At 42.8% G+C, this 13,226-nt stretch overlaps 1 protein-coding gene across 2 annotated transcripts in view; it reads left to right on the top strand.

The window, feature by feature from the left end:
* The first annotated feature begins 2,032 nt into the window (after window positions 1-2,032).
* C1qtnf7 (C1q and TNF related 7) overlaps window positions 2,033-13,226 on the top strand; it is a 103,873-nt gene continuing 92,679 nt past the window's right edge. Inside the window, exons 1-2 of one of the 2 annotated variants that reach the window (XM_036201168.1) lie at window positions 2,129-2,144; window positions 2,308-2,455. In XM_036201168.1, the coding sequence (XP_036057061.1) occupies window positions 2,443-2,455 (13 nt within the window). In that variant the 5' untranslated portion in view covers window positions 2,129-2,144; window positions 2,308-2,442. Of the gene's footprint in view, window positions 2,456-13,226 lie in introns of both variants that reach the window. The other variant, XM_036201167.1, reaches the window with a different exon arrangement.

Here is a 13,226-nt window from a genome sequence, read left to right as displayed (position 1 = left end):
AGAGAATCTTGGATCTGCCCATTGGGAAATTCTTATGTTCATTGCTCTCTGCTGCTATCATCACTTCCTCCTGATAGCCCCCCAATTTCAGTTTTTCCCTTGGTCAGAGAGGTGAGTATTGGGGGGTGTACCTTCACATAAGCCTGCATTTCACATCTTGCCAGTAAAAGAAGTTGTTTTCACCTTTGAAAAACATTCTGAGTATAGACTTACAAAACTGCAAGCAATATAATTTGGTAACAGGCGTTGTAACCCATCAAGATATTGATAGCCTCTTTCAAACCATAAAATGTGGTTGCCTCATGCTATCCCCTTACCCCCTTTCATTGGGGTTTAAAAATTGATCATTTCTTTTCTGGCATAGTCTCTTTCTCAAAACACCTTGCCAACTGCAGCCAACAGTGGCCGCCACATGACGTGTGTCTTTTCTCATCCCTTTCTCTAGAGCTGTAACATTACCCTTCAAGTTACTGTTGCTATCAAGATCACCAAAGGTTTTGCCACTTCAGGGCTGGATTTCCAGCCCTGTATCCAGTCCTTCACACTCATCTATTGCCATCTAATAACATTAAGTTAAGTGTTTTGATAGAGCAGCATCCATGTCTATCACCAGTTATGGCATTGATCAGCATGGTCACGCTAGATTCTGCGGTAAACATCATAAGAGGACTTAACTAAATTCCTAACACATAGAAAGGCACCTGATTAATATCTATTGAATAAGTGCTTTATGATATGCAAATACATTGTTTTGAAACATTTGTATTTACACTTTTATAATTACACATTTTAGAAATGAAATAAGGCCACACATTCAGTATTACTGGGAATGTGGCTCCAGCCTATGAGTTCAGTCCCCCACACTGTACACCATGCCTGGAGACCATTCCTCAGCAGAAACCCAAGCAAAGGAGGCCCCGTCATTCCTCTGATTCTCAGCATAGAAAACTTAAAGCCTGTTCATTTCCTTGTAGGCTTAGGTCATTTCTGTTAGTACTTATTATTTATAGTATAAAATATTTTTAATGCCACATATTGTGTAATAGTTACTTGAATGAACTCTAAAATACAAGGTGGGGGTTATAGCCTTTGATATAATGATGTTCTATTCCAGAACTTTTTTGCATAATCCTGTGCAGTGAGCATACTTTGTGGAATGTGCCCATGCTGATGTTTCTGATCATTCTTCAGTGGTTATTTGTCTAACTGACGTTTTCTATTCATTGAGGAGATTTTATTGCACAACTGTTCATTGTTTGTCAAAGCCATACATTGATTTTGTATTTTGTATTTTGATTTCTACAGAAACTGTGACCTATTGACCATTTTGAAGGGGATTGTGTATGCAAATCAAAATTGACACAAACTGTTGATTGATATAAACATAAGCATTACTCCCTTCAGTATTTACTGAGCACAGGTTACTTAGCAGGCACTAAGCAAGATATATTTTGATGTATATCATAAAATATTTTTAAATCAGCATTTAAACAATGCTTTAAAAGTTAGCTATAATTTTAACTCACACGTGTGTGTGTGTGTGTGTGTGTGTGTGTGTGTTGACAGTGGGAAGAAATGGCTAGTAAAATGTACAACACATTCACCGATTAAAATACCAGAAGATTTATTCTGATTACAGGCTAAAATATTAGAAGATTTATTCAATCACATAGGTATAATTTGCAAAGTATGTGTCCTTCCTAGATTTATGATACACGTGTGGAATAATGCTTAAACAAGACCAGTGCAAATAACATCATTTTAAATTTCTCCCTGTTTCATGAAAACATTGGGTGCAAAAATTAAGGACGTCACAGAGAAACAGTCCTGCTAACAAAAGTGATGTGTGGACACGATTCCACTGGTTTAGCCCCCTTTCCTGAGTTTGCTGCATAAACTTTCCAGAGTGCTTTCGTTGCTTCGGGGAAATGATGCCAGCGGGTCTCTAGATTCCACTTTAAAGGCTACAGCGATACGGAGAATCCACATGGTTCAAAGAGCAATGGCTGCAGAGGGATGGAAAAATCCTCCGGATACCTGAGACCCTCGCTTTGCATCTCCCTCCATCTGGGGTTTGCAGAAGGACCTTGCCCACTCCACTCCTCCTCATGACTAACGAGTGTATAGAGTAAACTCTTTGAAATGTGAGTATTATGGGAAGGATCGCAGTTGCTTTAAATTATAGAAGTTGGCAAGTGCCTGGGAGAAGGAGTGGGAGGCTGTTTAAACCGAGAAAGACGGTTGCAGAACTTCATCCGACAGCATGAGCTCCGAGCTTCGTACACATCCTCGACTTTCCATCAACAGACTTCTCTGCATCATTGTGGGGCAGCTTCAACAGTGAGCACAGTTCTGCTCTGAACACTTTCTAATGGTTCCTGAATTCATGGGAGAACCAAAGCAAAGAAGTCTCATGTTTGGGGGAGCAGTCTGAAGCCAGCAATGCCCAGGAAAGGTAAGCTATGGTTTTCACTGCAGTCCTTCTCTTTTCCTCTTCTGTTTAGACCTTATCAAAATGCTTGCAGGAAGAACCGCAGACAGCTACTTGTAAGGAGATGGGGGGACGTGTGGATAGAGTGTCAACAAATGATAAATCAGAGGTTGGAAAGCCTCAGCAGCGGTATCTCTCCTACTTTCTATTCCGCTTCATGTGGTAAGCGTCTCTGTATGGAAATGCTGTTTCTCTTAGAAAAGGTGGGAGGGCTTCTCTGAAGCCCCTGTATTTTCAGCATAGGCTGTGCAGAGGGCAGTGGGCTAGTGTACTGTCAAGATCTCAGTATCTGTTTGTATGCAACTTCCCTCCCAGAGCTGAGTGTCTTAGAACTCAGGAAACCTTCTCATGGACTGTGGTAACATTCTAAAATGTCTCTCGGTCGTGGTTACTGTAACTCTTTTACGAAATACGTTTTCTACATTTAAGGATACCATTTGACTGTTTCTTGTAAGAAGCTGGGAATATATTACTAATATTAACCTTATCTCCCTAGAGGGGAAAAATAAACAAAAGAAAACAGTTGAACATGACATGACATTTTTAGCTTAAGTCAACGTCGGCGCAGGGTGACTGACTTTTCAAGTGTGCCTTCAGATAGCTCTCGGTTTTTTGTTTTTGTTTTTGTTTTTGTTTTTTCTATGCATTGGTTTTCTGCGAAGCATTTTGGGGTAGAGGGTTGTGAACTTTCCGTGCATCTTTCTATTTCCTGGAGAAACACTCTGTTGTCAGTGAGTTCCTGTTTTTCAAGGCAGAATTCCAGGTGCACCCCCTTCCCGCACCGCGCCCCAGATATTCACTGAGATGAGAAGATGGATCCTGCAGGCTAAAAGTTTCAGCAGAGCCCTGCGTTGATTGCTCCATGTGCACACATATGTATGTGCTCTCAGGTAGAGGTTAAAGAATTGTGGGTTTGAGAGAGCTTAGGTGGTTGGAATATGGAAGTAACCTCAGTCTGCAAGACCCACTGGTGTAAAAAGATTAGCAATCGAGGCAGTAAGGCCTGGGAGGGAATAGGAGCTATTACAGCAGTTCATTGTGTCTCCAGCTAAGAAAGCCTCTACCTTCTTGTTATTTTTTCCTCCTGTGTCAAAGTCTAGTTACATAATGAGGATTGCTCTGGCTTCCCTTGCCTTGAGGTCTTGTTGATTAAGGTCAGAGTAAAGGCATTACTGTATAAAAGCAAGGAGGTGACTATTAGCTCCTGGTAAGGTCGTAAAGGAACACAATTTGTTAGCTACCTCCCCTTACCCATAACTGCTAATGGGTTAAGTAGCCCCCAACTGTCAATCCATAGACTTCTCTATTCCTTATCTCTCTGCTCTCTTTTTCTCCCTCTACACTACCCACACCAGCCTACTTACCACTACCAGAGAGCAGGAGGTCAGACAGGCAAACCTATCACCTCTGCCTCTTTCCCAGTCCTTCCGGCCCACCCCTGGACAGTAGAGGAAGCCCCCACCCTATCTGGAGGGGGTCTCCAGTACCCCACCCATGACCTCATCGCAGGCAGCTAGAGAGCTGGATGGCCAAGGCTTGTATGGCGCCTGAGTGGGCCCTGGGGATGGGTGCGGCCTAAAAATGCGCAGTATGGCATGACGTGGTTTCCCATCACGGGCTCCCAAAGAGGCCCGCTGAGTCTCTGGAAATCAAACTTGCCAGGCCCCACCCCAGAGCCCAAGAAGCACACACACACCACACTCTCCTCCTGCTCCCCCCACCTCTTACCCCATGAAAATGAAAACAAAGTCACTAAGGGTTGCTAACAAAAATCCCCAAGCCAGCTGACTCATCTGAGGCTCATTCACGTGGCTTTGTAATGAGACGTGGACAGTGCCTTGGAAGCAACCACTCAGGGCAGTCTCCAAAGGGGTTCTGATGAGAGAGACCCAAGGTGACTTAACCAAGTCCTTGTTAGAGAATCTAGGAGAGAGAAGCAGCCTCATCCAGGAATGGGAAGAAGAGAATGTTAACTACTGAACTGCCAGGAAGACAGCGGCTACCTGTCTAAACTGCTTTTGTGTGAACCAGGCTTAACCAAAATTGTGGTCTAGAGAATGGGTCTCAAGTGAGTAGTCCAGATTGACAAGCCAGGCTTAGGGGTCAAAGGTCCAAGGGCTACAGAAGTAATTCCATCTTGTTCAACAAGTCTTAACAGAGGGCCCCACTGTGTGCCAGGCACTTTAGCAATGTGTTTTATTTTTTGATTATTATTATTGTATTTGTGTTTTAATTTTATACATCAGCCATGGGTTCCCCTGTCCTCCCCACTCCCACCCCTCCCCCCTTCCCCTCATCCCTTCCCCTCCATTCCTATCTCCTCCAGGGCCAAGACTCCCCTGGGGATTCATTTAAACCTGGTGGATTCAGTACAGGCAGCTCCAGTCCCCTCCTTCCAGGCTGAGCAAAGTGTCCCTGTGTAAGCCCAAGGTTCCAAACAGCCAGCTCATGCACTAAGGACAGGTCCCAGTCCCACAGCCTGGATGCCTCCCAAACAGTTCAAGCTATTCAATTGGCTCACTTATCCAGAGGGCCTGATCCAACTGGGGGCTCCAAAGCCTTTGGTTCATAATTCATGTGTTTCCATTCGTTTGGCTATTTGTCCCTGTGCTTTTTGCAATCTTGTTCTCAACAATTCACGCTCTTACAATCCCTCCTCTTTCTCAACAATTGAACACCTGGAGCTCCACCTGGGGCCTGGCTGAGGATCTCTGCATCCACTTTCATCAGTTATAGGATGAGAGTTCCAGCTCGACTGGTAGGGTGTTTGGCCATCTGATCACCAGACTAGGTCAGATCAGGCTTTCTTTCGACCATTGCCAGCAGTCTACAGAGTATGTATCATTGTGGGTTTAAGGGGACCTCTCCAGCACTCTGCCTATTCCTGTTCTCATGTGGTCTTCATTTATCATGGTCTGTTATTCCTTGTTCTCCCTTTCTGTTCTTGATCCAGCTGGGATCTCCTGCTCCCCTAAGCTTTCTTTCCCTCAAATCTTGCCCTTCATTACTCCCACTGTCGTCCAGGTTGTTCATGTAGACTCATCCATTTCTCTGTCATTGGGTGATCCTTGGGTCTTTCCTAGGGTCCCGTTTTCTAGGTAGCCTCCCTGGAGTTGTGTAGCAGTCTAGTCATCTTTGTTTTACATCTAGTATCCTCCTATGAGGGAGTACATACCATGTTTGTCCTTCTGAGTCTGGGTTACCTCACTCAGGATGATTTTTTCTAGATCCATCCATTTGTCTGCAAACCTCATGATGTCATGGTTTTTCTCTGCTGAGTAGTACTCCATTGTGTATATGTACCATATTTTCTTGATCAATTCTTCAGTTGAAGGGCATCTAGGTTGTTTCCAGGTTCTGGCTATTACAAACAATGCTGATATGAACATAGCTGAGCAAATGCCCTTGTGGTATGATTGAGCATTCCTTGGGTATATGCCCAAGAGTGCTATAGCTGGGTCTTGGAGGAGATGAATTCCCAATTTTCTAAGGAAGCACCATATTGATCTCCAAAGTGGCTGTACAAGCTTGCATTCCCACCAGCAGTGGAGGAGAGTTCCCCTTGCTCCACATACTCTCCAACATAAACTGTCTTCTGTGTTTTTGATCTTAGCCAGAGAACAATACAAAGGATTAATGAAACAAAGAGTTGGTTCTTTGAGAAGATCAACAAGATAGATAAGCCCTTATCCAAATTAACCAAAAGACAGAGAGAGAGCATCCAAATTAACAAAATCAGAAATGAAAAGGGGGACATAACAACAGACACTGAGGAAATCCAGAGAATCATCAGGTCATACTTCAAAAACCTCTACTCCACAAAACTGGAAAATCTAAAAGAAATGGATAATTTTCTGGATAAGTACCACATACCTAAGTTAAATCAAGACCAGATAAAGCATTTAAATAGTCCAATAACCCCTAAGGAAATAGAATCAGTCATTAAAAGTCTCCCAACCAAAAAAAAAAAAAAAAACCCAGGACCAGAAGGTTTCACTGCAGAATTCTACCAGATCTTCAAAGAAAACTTAATACCAGTACTCTTTAAATTGTTCCACACAATAGAAGCAGAAGGAATATTACCAAACTCCTTCTATGAGGCTATAATTACCCTGATTCCTAAACCAAACAAAGATGCAACAAAGAGAACTACAGACCGATCTCCCTCATGAACATTGATGCAAAAATACTCAATAAAATACTGGTAAACAGACTCCAAGAACACATCAAAACAATTATCCACCATGATCAAGTAGGCTTCATCCCAGGGATGCAAGGGTGGTTCAACATACTAAAGTCTGTCAATGTAATACACCATATAAACAAACTCAAAGAAAAAAACAACATGATCATCTCACTAGATGCAGAAAAGGCATTTGACAAAATCCAACACCCCTTCATGATAAAGGTCTTGGAGTGATCAGGAATACAGGGAACATACCTAAACATAATAAAGACAATCTACAGTAAACCAACAGCCAACATCAAATTAAATGGAGAGAAACTCAAAGCAATACCACTAAAATCAGGAACAAGGCAAGGCTGTCCCCTCTCCCCATACTTATTCAATATAGTACTTGAAGTTCTAGCCAGAGCTAGAAGACAACATAAGGAAATTAAGGGGATACAAATTGGAAAGGAAGAAGTCAAGCTTTCCCTATTTGCAGATGACATGATAGTATACATGAGTGACCCCAATAATTCAACCAAGGAACTGATACAGCTAATAAAAACCTTCAGCAACATAAAAGGATACAAGATCAACTCAAAAAAATCAGTAGCCCTCCTATATACAATTGACAAACAGGCTGAGAAGGAAATCAGAGATACATCACCCTTTACAATAGCCACAAATGATATAAAATACCTTGGGGTTACTCTAACTAAGCAATGTGTTTTAAAAGCAATGATAACATTAACAGCAGTGCAGACAACACGAGGATACTCAGAAATGCCTTGTAACACAGTCTGCCTCAGTCTGAGAGAGATTCCTATGCAGTGGCCTTTGAACTAGACTTTGGAGGCTGAGCCCCTTACCACAATAAAGTCAGAGACAGAGGTATAAAGATCACCTCAGCTCTCCAACAGGGACAAATTTGGGTCGTGAATCTGTTTTCCAAAGCCAGTTCCAAGGCAACTGGCTTTGTGGCTATAATACATAGTTCAATGTATTGCTTGGTCAAGCAACTTTGGGAATGTGGAAAGCTATGCATCACAGTGAAGTGGGGCATTTGGTTCCAACTTTGTAGATGTCTGACATCAAATCCCAGCCTTCCCCCTGATGTATGATCTTGGAGCCATTCAAATGTCAGGATTTTCACTCCTTAGATGAGAAAAGCAAATATATCCATCTTCTGAGGGCATTCTGAGGATTGCCTTAGAGAGTCTGTGTGAGGGCTTATCTCAGAGTACCTGGCATGACAGCTTGATAATGTCAGCTCTCATCAGCAACTCAGGGTGTTTTACTGTAGGACCTCTTCCCATTTTAGCTGGTTAACGTGTCTTCTGGCTCTCCGTGATTGGGATCATTAGGACCTAATGTTTTCCAAAGTCATTAGACCAAGAAGCTTTTTTTTTTCTTTTTTTTTGGAAAAACAAATGAATGCATGTTGAAAAACCAGTGAGCTGAGAACAAGCGTCCTTAAGTTGCATGAGATTTCCCAAGACTTAATAGAAATGTATCAATTCTCGCTGGCCACTTCACAAACTGCCCTGTGGAGATTCTCGTGTCCAAGAAAATTGAGTTATAAAATCCATTTTCAACTTTTGGATGGGGGCAGAAAACTAAAAATGTTGTCAGTGAATAAACACTGGAAAAGTCAGTTTCTACCTACTGGCCATGGACCCAACTGAGCAGCATCCTTGCTAAGTCAGCAGAAACTGGTATCTCACTTCCAGGGATTTCTAAAGAAAGAAAATAAAATGTGTGCTACAGATCTGAAATGCAAAATTCAATAACTGTAGTATGGAATGTAAGAGAGACTCCAAGCAAGTGAAACTTCAAAAAAAAAATACCCCAATAATCAGACTAGCCAGACACATTCCTTAAGGACTAGGACCCACAGAGCATCCTTTATAATATGGCTAACCCATTCCTAACTTATCCCTGCCCCCTCAGGTGGAAGCAGATGACTCACTCCATGCATGAGAAAACCGAACCAGAAGAACTAAGAATACCCCCTAACCTTTCAGACCCTAAGGGCTAAAGGGGAATCTCAAACTGAAGTACCTCGGATGCCTTGGCCCTGGCAGGGCAAGATTCCTCAAATTAGATAACATGAAACATGATCCTTAAAAATGAGGGAGGGCTGGTGGGTGGGGCATGACAGGCAGAGGGGGCGGGCCTAAAGGGAGTACAGGATAGAATTGGGGAGGGGCAAGAGGGCAGCCCTGACAGAAGGAAGTGCAGCCACAGAGAACAGAGACACCAAGGAAGATGAGACATTGGACTGGAACCCCCCAAAGCCTTAAATGCCAGAACACAAGGTTTGGTGCCATTTATGGAATAACCATTAAATGCTGGTAAACAAGGAAGTAACGTGATGAGAACAGAGAGAAAACCACGTTAGAAGGCTAGATGTGTCTAGGCGAGACATGAGGTGCTGAAGCTCTTGCAGAAATTATGGGGATTAGGGGTCCACGGGGCCCAGTCTGCAGAGTCCAGACAATCACCCTGGTCTTTGAGACAGCAACCCTCAGGCCTCACCAGATCCACATTTCCACTCAGTGAGGGTCTCCTCAATTCCCGTACAATGGACCAGGGTAAACAATGAGGAGTGTGGGAGGGGCTGACTGACCCAGGAGAGCCCTCCCAGTCTACACTCAGAAAGATAACATTCTAAGCACTTTTATGGAAATCATTAACTCCATCACTGGGTTCCAGACTTTTAGCTCATATCAAGCAGGCACATTTCCAAAACAACCTTTGGATCTACAAAAGTTTTATGAGTTTACAGCTCAAGCAATTACATAATAATGGTATTGGCATGCAATGATGGGGGGGGGGTTGTTTTAATATATCCCTTCCGGAGGAACTTAAGTCCCTCTTCCTGGCTGTCTGCCTTTTGCAAAAATAAACTCCCCTGTGTCTGAGAACTCTGAGCGCAGCTCGTACCACATTCTCAGAGTTTTTTGAATGGTATTACTCACAGGGGTGCTTTACGGGCCTCTGCAACACCCCAGGTGATGGCATTCAGAGATCAGGAATTAATTCCCCTTGATTCCCCTTTGCCTTACAAACGGAGCAGGCCTGGATCTTAATTTACGAGCAGAGGTCTGCAAGAAATGTCACATTCCCGTACTTTCTTTAATCAGCCGAAATCCGATTCCAAGAATCCACAGCAGCAGGGCTTGAGCTTCAGAAATTGTTGATGCTGCCAGCTCTGCCATCTGCTGCACCAGAATCAGACAGCGATCCCCGGAGAACCTGGTTCACACTGGTTACACCAGCTCTTATCAAATGCATGACCCTTCAGGTCTTTGGATTACACTTTCAAACCCGGGCTATGTACTGGGGATCATGGAAAAGATGGCAGAGCCTACTATCTGAGCATTACTAGACAGTCCTGGCCTCTGAGGTATGACAAGCCGTGCTGGATAGACACATTGATTTCTCATAGATTCGTCAACTCAAGTCTGCCAGGTCTGGGAAAATTTCTCATCAAAAGCCCTTCATTTTCCCCTCCCCCAAGTGTACATTGAATCTGAAAAACCTCTTTTAAGTGATTTTTGTGTTAATTTTTTATTTTGAGGTTGTCTTTTAATTACATTGTTCCTTTCTCTTCCCTCCCTCCAAGCCCTCCCATCTGCTCCTGCTCACGCTCCTTCAAATTCATGGCCTCTTTTTTCATTAACTGTTATTGTATGCATATGCATATTGGTATATACATATATATTCCCGAATATAACCTGTTGTGTCTATCTAATGCTACTTGTATACACATTTTCAAGGCTGGCCATTTGATAATGAACAAGTAATTGACGTGCCCTCCCCTGGGGTGGACCACGTCTCCGGTTCCTAGCTTTACTCGGTTGTCTGCAGTTCTCTGTATGGCGCTGGGGCCTCTTGGGCTTTTCCCTTTGCAGTTTGGATTGTCACTTGGTGTTGTCCTTGCAAAACTGGAACTCTCTAGAAAGAAAGGCAGAATTTTCTCTTTCCTTGGAACAAGGAAGCATGAGGGGTCTGCCAAGACCCTTGAAACACTGAGGTGGAGGTGGAGAACAGCACAGGAATGGACATTTCAGGAAGTGATTCTGTTCTGTTCCTGCTAGGTATTAAGGAAGCACCCAGGAAATGTGCTCCCCACTAGTTAATAAAACAAATTCTGCAAAGTGACAAGCTCCCGTCAAAGGAAGTATTTACTATGTTCCCATTAATAGTGTCTTTCAGTTAAGTGTCTGCTACATTGCCTGCACTGCACATGCACTGTGGCCACATCACCCTTGTTTTTAGGCAAGAGAAGGTGAGAAACTTGCATAAGGACCTCTAGGTAGTTTGTGTGTGCACATGCACATATGAGTGTGTGTGTATTTGCATGTACATGAATGCTCATGTGCTAATGCACAGGGGAGCCAGAGGACAATGTGGATATTGTTCCTGAGGAGACATCCACCTTCTATTTGTTTGTTTGTTGTTTGTTTGAGAAAGGGTCTCTCATTAGCCTAAGTAGACTAGACTGGCTAGCCACTAAACCCCGATGATCCACTTTGGCCTCTTTAGCCTTGGGGTTACAGAAGCATGCCACCATGCTCACTCAGCACCATTTCTAGATTTTTAAACATGAGTGGATATTAGACATTTGAACTGAGGCCCAAATTTGCATGGAAGGCACGTTCCTAACTGAGCCATCTCTCCAGCCCATGAAGCAGGTATTTTGCACTCATGTCTGTCTCAAAAAATATCTACACATTTTCTCCTCTGCCACACAGGATCCCAGAAGAAATTCCTTATTTTTTGTTTAGCAATGAAGAACTCTGTTCTTGGCTAATCCTTCAGTAACTACCTCCAATTAAAATGAAATGGTTTCGTTTTTGTTTGTTTTATGTGTATAGATGTTTTGCCTGGATGTATGTCTGTGCATCAAGTGCATGCCTAGTGCTTCAGGAGCCAAAAGAGGGCATTGGGTCCCCTGGCATTGGAGTTTCAAACAGTTGTAAGCTGCTATGTGGGTGCTAGGAATGGAATCCTGATACTCTGGAAGAATAGTCAGCATTGGTAACCACTGAGCCATCTCCCCAGTCCATAAATGCATTTTAAACGGACATCTTCTGTCACTATAGAGTTTATACTTTACGTGGTAAGATGAACCCAAAATGGCTGATTACCTAGTCCCATATATCACCTGTGGCAGATGAATATCCAATCCCATTGAAGAGGGAGCAACAGCTAGAGGATGTTATCCAGTGCGGAGTTAGTAAAGAGATCAACTTCCCATCCATTCTTCTGTCTTCTGCCTCTAACTCAGGAGAAAAAAAGTGACTCCAACTAACGAACAACTAACTACAGAGCAGCATCAGACTGATGCAGTTTGGAGTCTCCACATTCTCCCAATAATGCAAAGCCAGAGCTGATCCTGTCGCCCTGAAACACATTGCTACCAGATGGTCTCAGACAACACTCAAGAGCAGTCATTAAAACACTATTTGCTTGCTAATGGCCGACATCCTCCAAACAGCTCATCCTCTTAAATTAGGACAGTTTTTTTAGAGTGTTGTGGGTTTTTTCCTACATTAATTTATTTGTACAAGACTTTATGTGTAATTTCTATTTTATTCTACTCTGAACTCTAGTTTGACTTTAACCTGGTTTGGCATTGACTTGTTTACCAAAGCATTATACAGCTTCCAGGATCACTGCTGTTTCTTTGTTCCCTCTACAATAAAGAGCATGTTTCTGGGTATGGATTTGGAGAATGCTGTGTTTTCAATGTGCTCCCCAAAAGTAGATATTGGAAACCGAAATCGCATACAACAACGTTGGGCGGCAGAGCTTAATGGGAGGAATAAGGTCATATGGAGTCCCTGTCTCGAGTATATTGATGTGCTCTACACAGGGCTGCCGTGTGGTGAGTTCCATTGTACATATGCGCTCATGTTCTGTTGCTTTCTCAAATGATATAAAACAGCATTGAAGCTTTCAATAGATAAGGACTCTTTGACCTGAGACTTCCCAGCCTCCAGAAGTTAAGGTTTGTTACTTGTAAACTGTCTAGTCTCTAGTATTCTGTTATAACAATACAAAGGGTATTGAAGTGGGAGCTTTGAGCATCTGTCTCCTGAGTACTCTCCTTGTCACCTTTATGCCTTCCACTCTCCTCCATGAACCCACTCTTGGTCTGCAGAATCGGAGTCCATTTCCATTAACAAATTCTGTCAACCCATTTTATTACAAAGAGTTGCAATGTCATATGATCCCAATGTAATCTGGAGATATAATATAAAACTTTTGTTTCTTGAAGAAATTTACATACTAGTTGTCCTGGAATACGTAATGCCCCTGCAGCCAATAGTGAATACCATCCAAATGAACTTTTAAACTCCATCCAAGATACAGACTTTACTTTCAGCTTTAATACCAGCAGGAACAAAATGCTAATGCCTAGTAAAACCACCCCTTCCGTGAAACACCATAGATGATTAGAAAGTTCTTCACTATTTCAGAATCTGGCTATTACTAAGGGCTTGTGATCATCCTTATTCTTTCTTCTTATACAGCAAGAGAAAGTTCTCTTTCCTC

This window comes from Onychomys torridus, chromosome 10 (genome assembly GCF_903995425.1).
Source record: "Onychomys torridus chromosome 10, mOncTor1.1, whole genome shotgun sequence".
Classification (NCBI taxonomy): Eukaryota; Metazoa; Chordata; class Mammalia; order Rodentia; family Cricetidae; genus Onychomys; species Onychomys torridus.
The sequence above is the reverse complement of the archived record's forward strand: the minus strand, read 5'-3'. Positions and strand labels throughout refer to the sequence as shown.